This window comes from Manacus candei, unplaced genomic scaffold (assembly GCF_025592945.1).
Source record: "Manacus candei isolate 608988 ecotype Guabito, Panama unplaced genomic scaffold, ASM2559294v1 h1tg000051l, whole genome shotgun sequence".
NCBI classification, from domain to species: Eukaryota; Metazoa; Chordata; class Aves; order Passeriformes; family Pipridae; genus Manacus; species Manacus candei.
Genome location: NW_026138099.1, coordinates 4540810 through 4560941, shown reverse-complemented (window position 1 = coordinate 4560941; position 20132 = coordinate 4540810). Strand labels below are relative to the sequence as shown.

At 37.9% G+C, this 20132-nt stretch overlaps 1 protein-coding gene across 4 annotated transcripts in view; it reads left to right on the top strand.

Annotated features, from left to right (window-relative positions):
• The first annotated feature begins 233 nt into the window (after positions 1-233).
• The window catches only part of DENND4C (DENN domain containing 4C), a 69840-nt gene continuing 49941 nt past the window's right edge, over positions 234-20132 (top strand). Inside the window, exons 1-2 of one of the 4 annotated variants that reach the window (XM_051801323.1) lie at positions 234-416; positions 17135-17459. In XM_051801323.1, the coding sequence (XP_051657283.1) occupies positions 17149-17459 (311 nt within the window). In that variant the 5' untranslated portion in view covers positions 234-416; positions 17135-17148. Of the gene's footprint in view, positions 417-453; positions 857-12817; positions 13235-17134; positions 17460-20132 lie in introns of those variants that run through there. The other 3 variants (XM_051801325.1, XM_051801321.1, XM_051801322.1) reach the window with 3 other exon arrangements.

Below are 20132 nucleotides of genomic sequence, written 5' to 3'. Positions count from 1 at the left end.
ACCCAACACCCTCACAGAAGCCGCAGCGGCCGCACAAGCACCCCGAGTAACCCACACCCCGCTGCCTGCCTGGAAGGGTATGCCGGGCCAGCCACTCCGCCTCCCCGCCACAGGTGCCCGGTAGGCGGGACCGGACCACAGGCTACTCCGGCTGCTCCCGCCGGCGCCCCCTGGCCGCAGCAGCACGGCTTCTCGGCCCCGGCGCCACCGCCTCCTTTCGGGGCGGGCCCTGGACCAGCCTGTAGGCGTTGGAGGGGGAGAAAGTAACATGGTGGCCACTTCCTCTCTAAACAGGAGCGGCGGCGTGTCTGGCAGTCCCTGAGGAAGCGGCGGGCGCGGAAAAAAGCTCGGGGCGGGGAGCGCCCCCCCTGCTGGCGCGTACGAGGGGCAGCTGTCGGCGTGCGGGCCGGCGGCAGGTGAGAGGGGCGGGAGGGAGCGGACGGAGGGGGCCTGACAGGCGAGGAGCCGGCGCTGGACCCGGCGCCTCGCCCGCCTCCCACCGCCCCTGCCGCGGAGCGCGGGGCTCCGGCGGGGGACCCCTCTTCTCCACGCTACTCCTCGGCCTTCTCCTGAACGCGTCGGGAGGAAAATTCCCTTCTCGCTGGACAGGCAGGAGGTTCGGGGTGTTCCCCGGCGCCGAGCTGCCTGAGAAGGGTTCCTGCTCTGCCCCAGCAGAGCTTCCGTGCCAGGGATCGTCCTTACCCCGCACCGCGCGGGCCGGGAGGGGCGGAGACGCTTTCCGGGCTTTTTCACTTTAATTATTATCATGATAATGGTTAATTTCCCTGCTCCCGTTGGCCGCAGCCGCCCGAGGGAGAGCGGGGCTCTCCGGCTGCGCAGGTGGCAGCCGCTGCAGGTGAGTCCCCGGCAGCTGCCTTCTTTATTTCTCCATTTTTCTCTCCCTTTCCATACCCCGACTCCTCCCCTGAGCTCTGGCGTCAGCGTGTTTAACCCTTACGGGGGTCTGTGGCGAAATGGAGACCGTCAGCGGCGGTGCCGTGGCTGTGGGAAGGGTGTTTGAAGAGCAGGGGCAGTCCCTCCCCTCCCCATCCTGCACCCTGGTGATAAAGGCACCGTAGGTCATTGTCACGCCGTAATTGATCGTATCAGTAAGAAACGTAAAGTTCTGCAGATTTAACAAAAGGAAGAGCTAAAGCCGTAACTTTTAATCAACCTATACTATCATCTGAGGATATCTTATGTGTCTTTGCTGCACGACCATATAATCTGTGTAATGACAGGATCTGGTGATATGCCTTCGTCTGTCAAATAGTAAGAAGTAATAGTCACAGAAGCTTTAAATATAGTGTAAGCTGATTAACTTTGCTGTTAATGTCAAACATAGTCTTTCAAATTTTGCAGAGCACAATTTGACATAATTGTTGATGCTGCAATCTTAGAAAGCGTGTGAAAACTGAACATTTTATTAAATCTAAATGTCTTGTCTATACCAGTTTTTTTAATGCTGTTGTCTTTTGCTGTTAAGTTAAAACATATTGATCATCCTAACTGGTCTACTCTGGTCTCCAACCAGGAGGCCTGGAGACACACCATCTGTAACGCTGCTGATGCTTTTGAGAACGCACGCAGGATCACCCTTGAGGAGAAAAGGCAACGCAGAAAGAATCGTGTCTTGCAGAATATACCACCTAAGGAGTCTTTCTGCTGTGCCTTTTGCAACCAGTCATGCCTATCTCGTATTGGCCTTTTTAGCCACCAGTGCGCTTGCAACAAACGTGGGTAGAGCCCTTCCCAAATATTCGTTCCCGAAGCCCAGCCGTGGTGATCAAACATAGGGCAGACATGACTGTTGTGTTGATATTAAATAATGCTTGTGGCTAAGCTTTTGTATCTGCATGAAGGCATAGCCTGTAAACAAACAGGATATTTGATCTTTCTTTTTTTTCTGCAAGCTGTCTTAGTGTGACATCGCTAATATTTTCTTAGATTGCTATGACATTTTTAACCAAGATACCTTTGAGTATGGATATGTTAGTAAAAAGAAAATTATTTGCTGTTAGTTTCATTGGCTATTTCTTTGTGTAGACTAAACACAAAGTTAGTAAAAGTTTTTACATCTCTCTTTTTAAGTGGCGTGCTAGGAGTTGAGGCAGTAAATGTTCTGTTCTTTGGGGAAAAAATAATGATGGATTGCAAACTACTTCATATCTGTTTGGAAAATGAAAGAATTCGTATTTGTATTTTTTTGTGAAAAGCAGTCATGACCAAACTTAAGTGATTAACCAGGTTACTAACCATACTAGCCGTATTTCAAATCCTTGGCACAAAGGACGCAAAGTAAAAAACCCCAAAACTGTTAGATAGTTTGAGAATGCTTTTATTATAAATGTGACTTGTCTTTTTTAAGAATTTTTTTTTAAGAATTGACTGCTTTTTACCATTCCAGTGGATATTAAATGCTAATAATGCATTTCTGTCTTGAGAAGTGCAAGGAAAAAGTTCAGTAGAAACCAGAAATGTTTGTCTACATGACTTCTGACTTCTGTGTTAAAACAGTTACTAGCACAGCTTGATGCCTTTTAACTGCTAAACTCTCAATAATTGGATCTTTTTAAAAAAAGAGATCTTATAAATTAAGATGGGCATTTTCTTAAATACCTACGGATAAGTATAATGTTATATTTGGCTGTTTATTCATAGGTTAAAGTTGGCCTCTCCATAGCCCGAAGTAAAGTAGTGACATCTTCTTGAACTATGTCTTACATATTTGTTTCCTTATTTGAAGATCGTGTGTGCGATTTCTTTCCGATCGATGTTTACATGGTTTTCATTAAAACAAACAAAAAAAAACTCGAGCAAAACTGGAATATTAAATGTTGGTATGGATAACATTCATCTGACTCAACGTGAATTGAATTCTTGTTTGGAGTGGCAGTGAAATATGTATTGTCAAAATATAGTGCTTGAAATGGTACCTTTTTAAGCTTAGTTCTGTCTTAGGTCTGTATTTGACCAGTAGAGAATTGAGTTTGGAATTCAGCCTCAATATGCTTTTAAGGACAAATATGTTCAAATGTTCATCTTGATGCACTGTCTGGGTTTACTTAAAAATACAATAGGAGAAAAGACTCAGTAGAATGAGGTAGGACAGGTATATTGGCAAAGTTATAAGAGGAAATAGTAGTCATTTGACTGTTATGTCTTACTGTTAGGTAGATTTCAATGGCAGGTTATCAGCACAGAGCAGTATTTATAAAGGCTAGCATGTTTGGTGATCTTCTTACTTAGAAGGGTTTCATGCCCTTCTCACTGAAATGACAGTAAAAAGCACCTATAAGCTCTAAATGTGGCATCTTTTTGTTTAATGGTAGATTGCACTGTAGAAGGTTTTCTGATAGAACTTTTTTTTTCCTGTGCTTGCTAGTCATCCCAAGGCAAGGTTTGCCCACCTTCAGCATACTGCTTTCTTGAATAAAATTCAAGATATCGAAGGCCTTGGTGTACGTGACCTATAAAATAATTCTTGGGTATCATAGTCATAGTTAGTAAATTGCTTCCCATGTGCCTTGCCAGGTAGTTGACCATACTGCTTATGCAAATCTGTAAAATGAAAATCAGTGTGCTGCACTGGGCATCACGAGACCTGCTTTCCTCCTGTAGCGCTTCAGATTGTAAACTGAAGTTCTGGGAATTTTTATCTGCTTTTGAACTTCTGTTTTGCTACAGAAATTGTCCCTCTCTCGAAGTTGTTGCCCTTGGTTGTACAGAAATGTGATACTGCTTCTTTCCCCTCCAATAAAAAAGGTAGTGGTGTTGAAAATACTAAATCCCCATGATCATAATGGGAATATTTTCATTCTGCAAATTTATGGAGATAAAAGGCTCACAACTCTGACCTCTGTGCAAATGGTTATCAGAACTGAAGTGACTTAATTCAAGGCTGTTTCTGGACTATGACTTCTGGTGAAATGTGACTGTTTCATGTTCTTGTGAGTTATTCTTGTGAGTGCTCTGTCACAAAATATGAGCATGCAGATTTATTCTGAAGTTTTAGGAATACAGCTACACTGTGCTTCAGGGTATAAATGTGGTCCTTATGTTTACTGTTTGCTTTGATAGACAGGAAACTTGAAAACAGTGTTCAGAATTACTAAGATTATAATTATGTTCTCTGTTTATGCCTGTGATTTTTTGTTGTTGTTGTTTTTCTTTTTTTTTAAGAACAGCAAACTCAAGATTGTTGATAAAGAGAACAGTAAAAATGTACCCATGAGTTCTTGGTGAATGTTGGCTAGCATGTCATTAAACATTCCATTTGCTGTTTCAGTTAAATGTAGTGAGCCTGTTTTCCTCTACTCTGCTTTCGTCTTCATATTTAGTGTCACTTCAGTTCCCTTCTTTTAGCCTCAAAAACCTCTTTAAGGAGACTTGATGCTTTACAAATATGTGTTTTTCTGCCTAAAAATATTAAAAATAGTGTAAATGAAGGATTAACTTGCAAATCAAGTTGTTCAGTTCTGGCAGCAAAAGCTGAGATTACAATTGGCAAGTCTCCAAAGCAGTAGAAGCTTCATCTTGAAATTAAAGTGTTTTCCATTTGTGAACAAATTGCAGCTCAACCACAAAACTATCACCAAAGGGTCAAAGAACACCATGTTTTTGCTTTCTTTCTGAACCTGTATATTTCAGTGATTGCTTTTGCCTTTGTAATTAAGTACAACCTTTGATTAATAATGCGTAAGCTGAAGTCTAGCTACTGATGAATTCTTCAGTGCTACTCTTCCCTTTTGCAAGTCTTTGGAGTGTTGAGGCATTGTGACTGGTGAAAGCAAGACTTTTTTTTTTTCCTTCCCTGTTGAGCAACCCACTGCTGCTGTTCCTGGTGTCACATAACATGGCTCCAGCCTTCTTTGCTATTATCTGGTGAAGAAGCTATACTGTCACCCGGATAAGAAACCTGACATAGGTGTAAGCCTTGTGAGTAAAATATCCTCCTGCTGTGTCTATGTAATGTGTATATTCTGCTTTAGGAAGGAATAAAAGCGTGCATAAAAAGGGATAAAAGTTGGGAGAAAGAGCCACAACTAAAGAACAGCTACATAGGAGCAGCATATGAAGAAAAAGAAGTTCAAGCACTTAATTAATGTTTCAGGAAAATGGAGAGCTCAAGGCATCTATAGGTGTGTAGTTAAGCCCCGAAGCTTCTATGGGATATCCATCTCAGTCTAACAGAAAGTTATAGAAAGGAACAATAAGGTAAACTGCTGAGTCACAGCAACAGATTATTCAGTTGGTTACTCTAATCATCGCATAGGCCTATCGCAAAAATCTGAAAACTGGTACGGCCAGTTCTCAATAGCTGATCAGTCAGCCGTCCTTGGAAATACCAGCAGCAGTATGCCTAGACGACAGAGTAATTTGTACCTATGCCTTTATTTTCTTAAGCTTGAAATCTCACAATCGTATTTTAAGTAATTAGTGTAATGAGAATGTAAACTGCTGGGTATCTAGATGCAAGTGGCAGAAGACTGTTGTGTTTGGAGGTAATATGAACTTAAGTATGCCAAGGTGGAGTTTTTTGGGGGGCATAGATAATATCTTCTGCAGGTTTCCTTAAAATGACTCCTAAAAAATAAACTGTGTCTTTGGCAGAGGAGATGCTTGCAAGGATGTGGATAACCTGAGAAATGTTTAATGTATGTAAAACATACGGGTCTTGCCAAGGTTCTGAAACTGCGAAAGATGTGACTGAAGAGCGGTATTGACAGAAGTTAATTTTAGCCTAGGGGGACTCATGTTTCTAGGCTTCCTTCTTCCCCTGTTATCCACCATTTACGTTTTAAGGGCTAAAGCCTGACTTTAGGTGCTCTCAATTATTGTTGAAGCTCCTCTTCCAGTTCCTATGGAAAAAATCTGGGAAGGATAAGTTTGGTTTTCTGTGAGGTTAAGTTTGGTTTTCTGAGCAAATGTCACATACATTTATGAGTAAAATTTGGATCTTGCAGGAGGAGGAAGAGTACAAATAATTTTATTTAAGCTTTGTAAGTCACAAACCACTGTGATGTATAGATGTGGTTTGCTAATGATTGGGAGCAATATGTCTCTTACTGTTCATATCCAAGTTTGTTTTCAGTTCTGAGTATTAAAAGATAAGCAGGACATAAAAGATCAAATTTCCTAACAGCATAAATATGTTCCTGTTTTCTCAAAATTGTGATGAAACCAGAAAAAGCAAGTCTACATGTCTCCTGTACAATATTTATTTGACTTAAAGAGAATTCTTGCAGTTAGAATCATCAGTGAAAGACTTGAGTTTCTTCTGACCTTAAATTCTTGCATGATCTTGGAGATCCATCTATACTTAGCTTTTTTTTTCTTTTCCCTTTTTGTTATGCCTTAGCAGTAAGTAAGTAGTAATTCTCCCTGTACCCCGAACTATTCATTATGTTTGTGCATATAGTATAAACATATTGCTGAAGTTTTCCACCACTAATAAAAAAAACCAGGCAAACTTGGAGTTGTACTGGCATAAAAAAATCTCAAGTCACAAATAGAACAGACTTTGCAAACAAAAAATTGGGTTTGCTAGCAGTGGTATACTTACAAAGCAGCTTCTACCAGAATACCTATATGTCTCTGAAGAACAGAATTCTTTTGTGGACTTATGGCTATGCTAGTACAGTTCTAGGACCAAACCTTATAGTAAAAGGAGGAGTATGTTGTTCAGGATTGGGTACATCAAGTAGCAAGTTTACCTTTGAAAAAAGGCACAGTATGTGACCTTTGCTTTCTTAAAAGACAGTGTCATTTCAAACTCTGATGTATATACTTTGCTGCATTTTTTCTTTGAACTTTTTTTGTAGACATCTACTTGTAAGATGTGTGAAAGCCTGAAGTTCTTTTGGGTTATGATGACTCATTCACCATGAATGTAATGACTAATGTGACATTTCAGTTTATTTTAAAGAAAAGAGAACAAATCCTGTATAAAGACATTTACAGCTTTTCTTCTTTCTTCTGTGATTCAGTTGTACAGTGTATGTGCACTGTTAATCTCAAAACCTCTCCTTCTTAGTCTCTTTGATCCAACTGATTCTGCTAGGAATAAAAGATATTGTTTACTAAGTCACTACTGTACTATTAAAATGTTTTTCTAGTTATATTAGTAGTCAGGTGATGCACAAGTCTGAGAAGAGAAACTGTTTTGAACCTAAAATGTCTAATTGTCTCTTGTACCTTTTTTGAAATCTTACCCTTAGCTGGTATGCTTTCTGGATTAAATATGTGAGCTGAAATACTTTGCATTTAAGTTGTCCAGGTTGTTAAGTGCAAAACTAATATTTCCATTTATATCTCTACTCTACTTTTCTGTGTGGAATATTGATAGTGCCCTAGACCTGGCAAAGGAAGAAGGAAATTTAAAAAAAAAAAAGTAAAGGATTAAAACTGTGTCATAAAGGACAGTGTGATGCCCTTTCTTTTAAGCAGGGACTGAATGATGGTAGCCCACCTCTAAGGTAAATCCTCTGACAACATGGTTATCATCCCACCTGCCTCTTCCAAGAGCCAGTAGAATGTTAAAGTGCACAGTAAAGTAGAGCAGTATCCATGGAGGAAAATTATGTATACTAATGTATACTTGGGAGAAGATTGTGAGGGCTGGCATAGGTGTGTTGTTACTGGTTTGCTTTAGGTTTTGTTTGGGTTTTTTTTGTTTGTGTTTTCTCTCTTTTTTATTTTTTTTTTTTTTTTTTTGCAAAAGTAGAAATTATGAATTGCCCTCCACCTTATGCAGAGAAATGAATGTAGGGGGTCTCAAATGTTTTGTGCATGCCACAGCAACTGAGCACTAGCACTGTGCTGTTCTGTAGATCATGTGGGATCAAATCTTGGGATTTGGAAACAATTTGGAAAAATCTAAGATCAGTTCTCTAAGTAAATTGAATCAATCCATTTCTAAATGGTTAAATTAGAAATAAGAATGCTAACAATTGTGAATTATATCCACAATTTTCATGGCCTGCTTCAGGAAACAGTTTTTTATTTTAAACATATTAATAAATCACTAAAAATATTATGGATCAAAACAGCAAAAAATACATAAAAGCATGCATAAAGAATATTCTAAATAGGAAGACAAATGCATGTGTTAAATTATGACAGAAATGGATGGTATGCTCTTAGTGGTGATTTAACTTAAGCACTTCTTTTACTGGCTAAAGTCTGTGTAGTTTATCCCAGAAAATGAGGTTCCCTGTAAGTGTTTTGTCTGACAACTCCACAGTGCGTTGAGTAAAAGAGTATAGATGTTTTGAGTGTCATGTGGTGATATAATAAGGAGGCTCAAAATAGATATAACATTAGACTTCACAATTATCACATCTGGTGTGTGATAGGACTTCATGAAGAGAATCTCAAGCTTGCTATCCCTTGATAGCTTTTTTCATGTTTGAGGAAAATATGTATTGATACTTATGTCTGTATAAGTAGTACCTTTTTAGTATATTATCTTTTGTGATTATTTTCTTCAGAAGTTCTTGCATTACGCACCATTTTAATATTCTGATGAGCTCAATTTAACGTACATTCAGAATACTGAAATATGGGATTTAATGGATTCAGGTGTTCAGTTCTTCTGAGTATATATATTCAGAAATATAAGTGAGCACAGCAGGAAGCAAGAGTTGGTAACAAAGGGCTTTTAAGGGCTGGAAACATGAGTTTCTTTACACATATTATGGAATTTGGAGAGAAAAAAGATTTATTGGTTTTGTGCTAAGTTTCTATGTAAACATCAGATGTCTTGTTTGTCTCAGAAGTGGCTGAAAATTTTAAGAGAAAAGAAAAAAAAATACAAGTCAGATTTTCCAGGAATGGGGAGAGTAGTGTAGATACTAAGTAAAGAGCTTGTCTTTAGAAAATTTAGCTAAACATTTGACAGTACAAAAATACTTACGAAAGCTGAAGACATAAGTTTTCAGGAACCATACTCCTTCCTAAGGTCTTTATGCATTTTTTATGTTTGTGGTAGCTTCATTGCAAGTGACCTATGCAGTGAGTGCTCTAGACTCGTAGGTCTAGCCTCTTTCCAAATCTTCTGCAGATGTGCTAACGCAAACCCTCACTGCAGAAGTGTGCTGCAGATCAAGACTGTGGTGTGCTGGTGCAGTAGAAGGAGCAAAAAGACAGTTCCTCCCATAAAATTCTCACTGCTGCAGTGTAAGACCAAAAGCATGAATATTCTAGCTGCTGTCAAGTGTGTGGTTTGGACTTAATTTTAAGACATCTTGGCACAAGAGAGTTTCTTAATGAGGAGTTGGCAAGAGGATTAAAAGACAGACTTCTGAAGTGTTAATAAGCTCCCCTCAAGCTTGAAAAGCAGCTGAGAAAGAATAAAAATGCTGACCTGAAACAAGTGGTTTGAGGCTGGTGTATCATAGGCCAACCAGAAGTGGGAGTCATCCTCTTGATAGCCATGGAAAGAGTTCAGTGAGGTGAGGATAGGCTGCAAGGCTCTGAACCTGTCTGTGAAGCAGCCTGTGTTTGGTGGGTTTGTCAGTGAAGAAACCTACAGAGAAGAATAGTGTCTTCCTGCAGAGTTTTTTTTTTTTTACCAAAAGATAAAAATGAGGAAAATCATAGTCTTCAAAAACAGTGAGTGAGTTTTCCACTATGGATTTGTGGTGCCCGTAGAAGATAATTTCAAGCAACTTACAGCTGATTATCTTGTAGATGACTAGCAAAAATTAAGTCAAATAATGATTCTATGATCAGGCAAATCTCTATCCATGATGATTCTAGCAAAATATTTTCAATGTTAACTATTTCAATGCTTAGTAGAGAGAGCAATAAGAATGAAAATATCTCAAACTCTTACAGCTTACTTTGAGTAACTTCTCAGATAGATTTGAAACAATATTCTTTCTTCTCTCCTTTGACCTCTCAAAAGCAGAACATAGTCCACCCTCACCCTGAGCAAAAAAGGGCACCAAAAAACCTACAAAAAGCAACCTAGGAGATCTGGGCTCCCAGAAGGAATTTAATCACTGGACTTTTGTCTCTTGACTTTTCTTTCACTGTTTTGTTTTTGTTTCAGGCTACTATATTTGGCTTTTTTCCAAAGGAGTTTCCAATTACAGAAAGAGTTCTCTAACAATGTTTCCAGGGCAGCAGATGTTTCACTCATTACATAATACTGAACATAGCTAACCTTTAAAGCTTTTAGCTGGGGCAGTAAGTCCATTTTATAAAGTACTTTTCTTACTCTGAGGACTATGTTGTTGTTGTTAATAAATTTTCTCTCTTGAACTATTTTATGTTACGTGAACGAACAGTTTGGGTACAACACTGATGAAACAAGATTAAACTGGTTTATTAAATGAGTGTAGCTGGACTGCTTGCTGATTATCATTCTTCGTGTCTCACATCTTTTCCATTTCTGCTTTCTATCCTTGGCAATAGAACTTAATTTACTGGTACCAAACTTGCCTTCATTGATTCCAGCTGCTTGTTGAGACTGCATAGGTCAGTTCAGAATTTGCTTTTTGGCCTCACATGTCTATAACTGCTCCAGTTTTTATACCATTGGACAACTTGAAATTACTGTATAATAGGAAAATTTTAAGTGTTGAATAATAATATAGTAGAATTAGTCTGGATAGTCCAGAGTAGGTTGGGTATTTTTTGGATTTAGGGTTTTGGGGGCATTTTTGTTTGTTTGGGCTTTTTTGGCAGCGTTTTTTTTTGTGTGTGTGTATGTGTGGAGGTGGGGTTTTTTTTTGGTGGTGGTGTGTTTTTTGTTTGTTTTTTTGGGGGGGTTGTTTGCTTGATTGATTGGGTTTTTTTGTTTTGTTTGTGTTGTGTTTTGTTTTCTTTTTTCCTCCACTTAGAATTTTTCTGACTGAAAAATTTTCATAGTCCTGAGCTTCCTGGATTACAGCGTCCATTAACTTAGTGATATTTTCAGTGAATTCATAAGTAGCTGTTCAAGTTGCTATCACAAAAGTTTGCTTCTGAAAGCTTTGTTATGTTTGCTACAGGCATTTATATCATCACATCATTGCCCCACTGTTTTGTATCAGTGGTAACTGGTTTTGCTGACAGAATAAATCAGACTAAATATACAGCTCTGCTTCCTAAAACAGAATCTTAAATTGTTAGTAGTCTGGTTTTGAGTCTTTTCTGAATAAATTTGGAGCTAGTTTCCTCACTTCCTTTGATAATCTTTGCTCTAGAAATCTAAGGAATTGCACACAGGACAGGAAAACATAGAAAATGCAAAAAAAAAATTAAAGGTAATGGGGAACAATAATATATTTTGTTTAAGGGGGAAGTGTTCTCCATTTTTTCTAAAACATGTCTGAAAAGTTTTAAGACTTCTCAGTAACAAAATTGATGCTTAAGCGGCAAACTGTATATGACTGAGAAAACTAGAGATTTATTGCTATCTAATTATCAGTTATTACAATACTGGATTTGGAAAATCAGTTCATTTCATCACTGCCTCCTCTTCTGTGATGCACACTATTGCATCATTTAAAATCCATGGTTTGAAATTAAAAAGGAAATCTACATTGGGAGAATATTTTCTCTTCCTGTTTCCTGCCATATGAATGATGTATTTGTTAGTGGCTCTCATGAAAATGTTAGTAACAAATCCCCAAAGAGAGACACCAAATACCTGTTGTAGTTGAGTTTCAAAAAATTGTGGTTGTCTTTAGTAATTGTAGAAGTGATAATTAAATATGTGAGAAAGATCTCTTGGTTTCCCACCTGTGGTGTTCTAGCCTTTGGTCTTTGGGTGCTAAGTATGTCTGTTAATTTGATAGTTAAGATTTATTTATTTAGTCAATTTATAAAATGCAGTTTGTTTTTCAGTATTAGCTGTAGAACTGTGTATGACATATCAGAAGCTTAAAGCAGGAGTGACCTTGTTCTCCAACATTCACCGTTTGCAGAATTCTGTTGCTCTGAGAACTGTTTTTTGTACAGGTGGAGGCAAAAATCCCCCTACTATTTCATCAAATTATTTCTAGGCTTGGTACCTTTGCTTCCATGGGAATCGCATACCTGAGGTGATTTGCTGTGATATTTCTTCTCATTTCCTACTTTAGTGCCCTGATCTGTTTGGAATGCTTTAGAAAACTTTCCCACCAAGTTGATTCATTTTGTGCCTGATTTTTGTGTTCATATGCTGTCAGGAAACAGTCTGGTACACAAACAGCCAGTGGAAAGTCAACATTGTTTTCTTTGCATCAATGAAAATGTGCAACAATTTAGCTATCTGACACAAAAAGCCATTTTAGATTATATTCAGTACAGGACCTTGATACAACTTGCTTTCTGGATGAAGTTCAAATAACTCATGAAAGCCATCTTATTTTGTCTTTCACCTTGTCCTTAAGTTTATTTTTCCAATGTTAGAGACCTCTATAAGATAATCAACTTGTAGGTTGTAAACTGTTTCATTTGTGCAACTATTACATTCTCAAATGTTTACTTGAAAACTTCTAGGAGGGAATGGTTCTATATTTGCATATATGCATGTTCAGACCAAAATGCTTGTGACATCCAGCCATTCTTGTTCCACAGCTGGTTGTGTTAAGACAGGTAGAAGGTGGACATTGCATGTCTGTGAAGTTGTTTTTGCAACTCTGGTTTTTCTAATACTCATGTGATTTAGCGAAGGGACTGTAACTGTTACTTCATAAATAATTTTCATGACAAATCACGACAATGGGAGATGCAATCCAAAAAAGAAAGATTTCTAATACTTCTTTTTCTCTTGCTGTTGACTGTCCTTGGCTAATAATTTGTTGTCTTTTTTTTTTTTCTGTTTTAATCCTGTTCAGTGCTAATGGTGTGCTTGAAGTAATGTTACGTTACCTTGTCTTTTGCTGTGGTGTGTGTATAAGTGTGTGTATGAGGGGTGGTGGTGGTGCTGTATACACTTCATATTCTTACACATCGTAAAATGTGCTTCAGAGAACTCACATATAGATGTCTGTGTAACTTTCCTGTGTGTTGCAAGTGACGCCTGAACTGTTCGATAACCACCTTGTTTCATCTGAACTCACTTAACTTTGCTGAATAGTTTGTAATGTTCCGTTCTGTAGTAATTTTAATTTACCTTTGATGCATAGGCAAGATCTGATTTCTGCTGTGCAAGTGAGATGTGTAAGCTGCAATTGCACCCTTCCCTTAGTAGAAATGGATTTGCTTAAAAGTGACTGTGACATGGACAAGCACACTGATGTGAGCAGTAACAGTGCAGGTATGCTGGAATGGACAAGAAAACAGAACTGCCAACTGCACTATGTTGGTTGTTAAATGGTAGTACTGGTGGCTGTCTTTGCACTTTTGGTGTACATATGAGCCTGTATGGATACATAAGTGTCTTAGAATCATAACTGTATTTTGTGTTTTAAAAAACACCAACAAACAATCTAAAGTTTTGATTGCAAAGTATAGTCCATGACTGCGTTCCTCATTGCTTTTCTAAGTGATTTCATCTATTAACTTCCATGTCTTGAAATCCAGTTAAAGAGAGACAAAATTTGAGGCAATGAGAACAAGAGCAATCATTCAAATTTATTACATACAGTTAACATTGAGAACCACCTTCACTGTGTTCTTTCTGTTGCTGTGTAATACAATTAGGAAATAGTTACAAAATTATCACCATCCCTTATGGATCCATATGGACACTGAGGTTTGTGATTCCTCAAACAGTATTGCTCATATTCTTAAAACAGAATTCCAGTTGTTGTTTTCAGTTTATTTGGCTTATACTGAAGTATCTTTTCAGTTTATTTGGCTTTATAGACTTTAAAAACAAGGTCTTTTGTTTGACTTTTATGTTGACTTTTTTTTCAATGTATCCTGCATTGTCATCGTGCAACATGAAGGTAACACTTTTTACTTTTAGATTTTTTTTTCCCCCTGAAAGGGTATAGTATGTTACAATAAAAATCTCAATATTTTTTAAGTGTTGAGTTTTTCTGTTAGTCTTGCGATGTACAAAAATCTGCTTGTGGAAAATAGAGGACAATAGCTTTTGAAGTTATTCTTGGGAAAAGTTGCTGTGATAAACTTACAATATGTTTGTTCCCTTGTCTATTAAGAGGAGCAGTGTTCATACTTATTTTTCTGTGAGGTATCACAAAAATAGTGGAAAATAGCAGTGGGTTCATCCTGTCCCCCACAAAGCCTGTGTTTATTTCTTTCCTTCAGTTCAGAAGGCAAAGTATTCTTGGGCGTACTGAATTCTGCTATTTCTATTTGTATTGGTGGCCATCTGCTGATTTGTAATGTAGTCTCTGTGTTTCCAAGGCTATTGCATTAAAGAAGGTCACTATGGCTTTATTAGGAGCTGTTACTTGAAAGGTCCGTTTTTAGTGATCCTGTTGCTTTAAATCTTTCTGAAACTGGAGAAGAAATTCTTGAAGAGCTGACTTGTAGTGTTTATTTGAAACCTTACTTATCCATGTAGAAAAGGAACTGTTTTGAGAGACTGGGAACATTTTGAAAAACTCGCTAAATGTTGTGCTGACATACAAGGCTTTTGTGCCAAATTTCTCAGCTGAATTGTCCAGTGACTCTGACTTTTTCCTGCCACATGTTAGACAGGGTTTCCATGAAGTACAACATAGCCATGGCAAAGAGAGAAATATCACAGACACAAGTGTATGCTCCTTAGCAAACAATTGCTACGGTTTTGTTGATGCCCACTGGTAAAAATATAGCAATGAAGATTCTCTTCATTTGCATTCTAATATTTCAAATCTTAATATTTAATTTTTTTAAGTGCTTTTAAATTTTTCTCCCTGTTTTCCCAGGAAAACTAAATTCTCACTTTAAAACATATTTGAGGACAACATTAGTGCAATTCCAGGAACTACAGCTGTGATTAAAAAGACAAACTCTTGTGAGATTTTTGATATATGCTGTTATCATAACTGTTTGGGTTTTTTCCTGATCTCCATGTTAAAATTAAATGTAAGCCATGTTTTTAATGTTGCATCAAGAGAACACGGTACTGAGTGGTGTGAACATGACCCACATAATAAAGGGCTGGAACATTTAACAAATGTTTTGGGTTTAAAAAAATAAATTATTAGGATGCGAACCATTTTGCTACTTTTAGCAGCTTGTTCCAGTAATTTTATTTCTTACACGTGAAGTGCAAACGGTACTTTGCAGATTACAAGATATTCTGGCTCAGGACTTTTTTTTGAGGGGAGCGTGGAGAGTTTGGTTTATTTCTTTATTTCTTTCTTTGTAATTCTGTGAAAAGTGCAAGCATCTGAGAGGCAAACTGAAACATCTTCACAGTTTTATGATTAATCCAGTGTAGGTTAGTGCTGCTGCTGAAAGGGGCATACTGCTGCTGCTTTTGTGCTGACACAGGGAATCGCTGTGGAATAGTGTTCGCTCTGGTTGAACACTAAGCAGTCTCTGCCAGGTTAGCATTCAGCCAGAGCAATTTCTTGTTCCAGTTCATTACATGGTTGCACAAACTATAGTTCCAGACAGAAGTGAAGGTGGAAATGAGCAGTGGCAGTATGAGAAGGGACCTTTTAACAGAAGTAGCAGTTTATAGAAGATGAAGTTGAAGGCATCACCCCTGATTTTCTTGCTGACTTGCTTGCCTGTAAGGGGCTTTATTGCTCATTTCATGTTTTTTTATGACAGTAAAAAGGGTAAACTGATGCAAGTTCTGTACCTAAATGTGATTCAGAAGATTCACAAGTAGCTATGGCTCTGGAGTAATTTTCTTGTTCTTCAGGAGAAGTTGCATAATCATGTGCTAAAATTTCTTAGTAAATATGCAGGATGGATAACTGATTTTTCCCTCAATACTCGGTACACTTATTATCAAAAGTTTTAGAAGTCCTTTAAACTGTAAAGATGGAAAATATCTTTTTAGTATCATTTCAGTAAGAAAGAGCAGGATAAGAACAGGAAGGTGATTAACCAGGTTGCAGGGAACAGAATTATACTGCCTTCACCAAACCAGAGTTCTATTAGCAGAGGCCAGTATTTCTGCAGTTACCAGACTAGGGCATTCTGAATACAAGAACCTTCTCAGTCTTGGTGCACTTATTATTTGATAATATCCATGGACCACTACTCCTTGGTAGGTGGAACCTTGGCAGCTGTGGCATTCTTATTTTCAAAGGTGGGAGCCAGACTTCCATTATTTGGTTAGCTTTGTAGATGGGATCTCCAGAAATCTGGTGATAGAAACAAGGGAATCTAGAAGAAGGTGGTCCCAATCTTCCTGTAGGGGTACAACAATATTCAGGTTTATTGCTTGGCTACCACTGTATTTAATGAGAATCAGTACTTGAAATTATACTTGAGGTACTTGAGCATAAGTTGCCAACTAGGTTTGTTCTTAATAGAAATTTGCGTTTCACTGCTTTAACATCATATGCTTAGTGAACATTGGTGATGTTGGAAGAACAACTCTTTACAGGTCTGGAATGTGCAGCTGAGCAGTGATGTGTGCTGCCTGATCAGCTGATGAAATGCGGGTTTGGATGTGTGATTTTTGTAAATGACTTCCAGATGTTACAGTTGCCAGCTGAATGTTCGAGACTGCACTGTTAGGTCTGGGTTACGAAACAAAACGGATGAACTGTGCAGAAGTAGTGAGGCTGTATTTGCAGTTGTTCTCCCTCTCTCTCTCTTTCTCTCTCTCTTTCTCTCTTTGTCTCTCTCTCAAAAAAAAAAGAGAACATGATTCTTTAGTGAAATTGCTCACAAGCAGTGGCAGAAAAATACAGATGCTTTTAGAATGGGATATCTACATTAACTTATAGCTTGCGAAGAGCTTGAATGGTCTTATGGTGAACACAAAGCAATTTTCTATGTAGCTGCTGTGTCAGGAGCTTTGAGTTATCCTTTATCTCACTCTAAACATGACTGTTACAGTGCTAGAACTGAAATTTAATTACTGACGATATCTTCCAATATCTTTTTTAAGCAGCAAAAGTCAAAGGTTTATTTGGAGTCTCCCTAGAATTTTCATGAATTCATAGAATTCTCTATGTAGGAATTCTTATATTTGCAAAAATTTCTTCAAAAGTTCTAAATACTCATAGTTGTTGAGGGAAGGGGTTGCGTTTGAAAGCAGAATGTTTGATTTCTGTCTCTTTATTTTCCCCAGGTACTGACATAACCATGATAGAAGACAAAGGTCCACGAGTGGCTGACTATTTTGTAGTGGCAGGGCTCACTGATACAGATACGGCAACCCTGCTGGACCAAGAAATAAGCCGACATGAAACAAAGTCAACTGGTCCAAAGGCTCCAATTACTGACATTGCTGTGATAATTAAATCAGCTGGTGAAACTGTCCCAGAGGGATACACCTGTGTTGAAGCCACTCCTACAGCCCTTCAAGCCAACTTAAACTATGGAAGTCTGAAGAGTCCTGAACTTTTTCTTTGCTACAAGAGAGGGCGGGACAAACCACCACTTACTGACATTGGGTGAGATTTCTACCACAATTCAGTTCCTTCTTCAATAATGATCAAATCTTACTCTTCATAAGTGATGATGAAAACAGATGTAAGAAAACTTTTTAAAAATGCACTGTTTGAATCTGGAATAGGTTGAACAAAATGTCAGTCTTCTAGTGAACTTATCTTTTTAAAATTAATGGTAATGTTTTAGTTTAGAAGATGAGAGGGAGAGAGAGTGATGAAGCAAAGCAAATATGAGAAATCAAGTTCTCTGCTGCAGTTTTATGAAAGGTGAGAAAATAGCACAAAATTTATTTATAGAAATTATATAGTCCAAATCCAGAAATATTAACATGCTTAATCTGAAAACAATGACTTCGGGAGACAAAAAAATTATCACCTTGTGGAATTCAATTTAATGCTTATAGTAAAAGATACAACTTAAGAATGTATTAAGGACATTTTAGAACTACTGGGGATATAATGGGAAAGAGAAAACAGAGCATGGGTGAGGATGCTATTATGATTATGGCGAAATAAGGAATGCATGTGTTTTTCCTTAGTTATTAAAGAAATAGTAAACAATAGTGTAAAAGTCATACATCTCTATGTAAGCTATCATAAGTGTAGTTTTTTTCATTTATAAGCTTAAATGCATTAGGCGTAAAGCCTATGTATGCCATTTTTTGCCTACAGTTTGAGTGCCAACTGACAAGCAGGGTCCAGTCAGGAGAAGACTGACACTGAAATCTTAGTAATGAAAGTAGTTTCATGGTAAGACAGTTTTCTCTAAGGGTTACAATTCAAGTTAAATAATTAACCTGATACATTCTAGTTTCTGTTCATCTTGGTCATCTAAACTATGTTCTAATTGTCTTCAGCGAAACCGATTTTTAAAATAATCTTTTCCTATGGCTGCAACTGGCACTGCGAGAAGACATATTGCAGTCTGAAGTTATTATTTCAATGGTTTGTCAAACTTCAGTAGTTCTAGCAGAAGGAGGAATTTTTACAGTGAGTGATTCCTCAAGGGAATTCCTGAACAATCAGTCTTCAGCATGTGGCTTTAAGGAAGCAACTTGACTAGCACGTTTATCTTTGTGTCTCCCACAACCTTAGGAACTTGAATGCTTGGGTAGATTTTGTAGGGAATGCCTGCTAAACAAAATAAGGAGATAATTGGCTAAGATGGTGATATTTGGCAAATAGTATTTCTAGTTAATATTTGATCTCCTTAGGATGTCACACCTAACATGTCGTGGGAGACTTTTCTCTCTGAGCAATAATGCGTATTTCCCCCCGCTGTTCCTCCTGTTTTGCAGCTATGTGCAAGAGATGGTTAGAGCAATCTTTTTTTTGGTATCTGTAAATTCCACTGTGTTCAAATGAAAGTGGAGTTTGAGCAAGAGATGTATGCACAGTCTGAAGGCTAGTTTATGCTGTTCTCTATTATTTTAATTAAAAACCCAAGTGAGACAGAATATTTTACCTTTAAGCCTGTCTGACATGCTAAGTGAACATAGCAGGTAGAGAAAGAGTACATCCCTTGAAAGGGTGAAATGCATAGTCTTGTGTCATGGTTGCTGGTATGTGTATAAAAATGAGTTATATTGTAGTCCAAGCATTCAGATGATTCTTGATAAGTGTTTGTGTGTGTCTGTGTATTTCTTTCTGCTAGGGAAAGTACTTAAATGCTGTTTGGAGAAGAGGGAGGCTGGGGCTATGCTCTACTATTTCTCTGCTATGTCCTTGTGTTCTGTGCCCTCCATCCTCGTTCCTTCATAATTGTCCACTGGTTCTGAAGTGTCTGTAATCTGCTAGAGTGACTTCCTGCTGCAGGTGCTTGCTTGCATATAGTTAGGCCATGTGCCATGCCTCTGGATGTTGCATTTCACAGAATTAATTGGATTAATTAGTTGGAGAAAATATTAGTTGGAAATTATGTAGAAAAATAAAGATTTGATCCTAGGATAAGAGATCTCTAAGATCCTATTCCTACACATAGTTGTAAAATCTAGTGTCTATGTCAGTGTAGCTGAAATAATTCAGCTACAGTCATTCCATTGCTTTACTAATTGATTGTTTTGCTGATGTTCCAGAAATAGACAAGAACTGAGATTTGAGATTTGTTTTGGTTTAGGTGTGTGAGACTTTGAAACAAAATTTCACCTCTCTTTGTTTTACACTTGAGTTAGGGATATGCTAGAGCTCCTGCGCTTCTTTTTTAAATAACGCAAAAGTTAGGTATCTTGCATTGTGTAAAGAAAGAATTGCAGATTTATTTGTTTTTTAAAAGCTTTTTTTTTTTCAGATTAGTATGGGAAGCTTTAGTTTGCTTAGTGATTCTGTGCTAAGGACCCTTGGGGTTCTGGGTATAAGGACCCTTGTAATTCCTGTTATACCTGTTTTCTGAAAATCTGCAGGAGTATCAATTGAACAAATGATTTTTTTTACTGAAGATGTATTTCGAAAAAGAAAGTGAACTCAAATTTCAAGAAACTGGAATAGAAACTGGAAGATGTTCTTAACAACGAGCATCTTCCATTGTTTCTGAAATCTCACCGGTGTGACAACTGCAGCTGGGTGTTCAGAACAGCTTAGGGTGAAACTAATGGTGAAACGAATTACTTGTTTGTTTAGACAAATAGTAATAGTGATGGCAGTAGAAATAAAAGATAGGCCCATCTTTTCCCTTTGCTT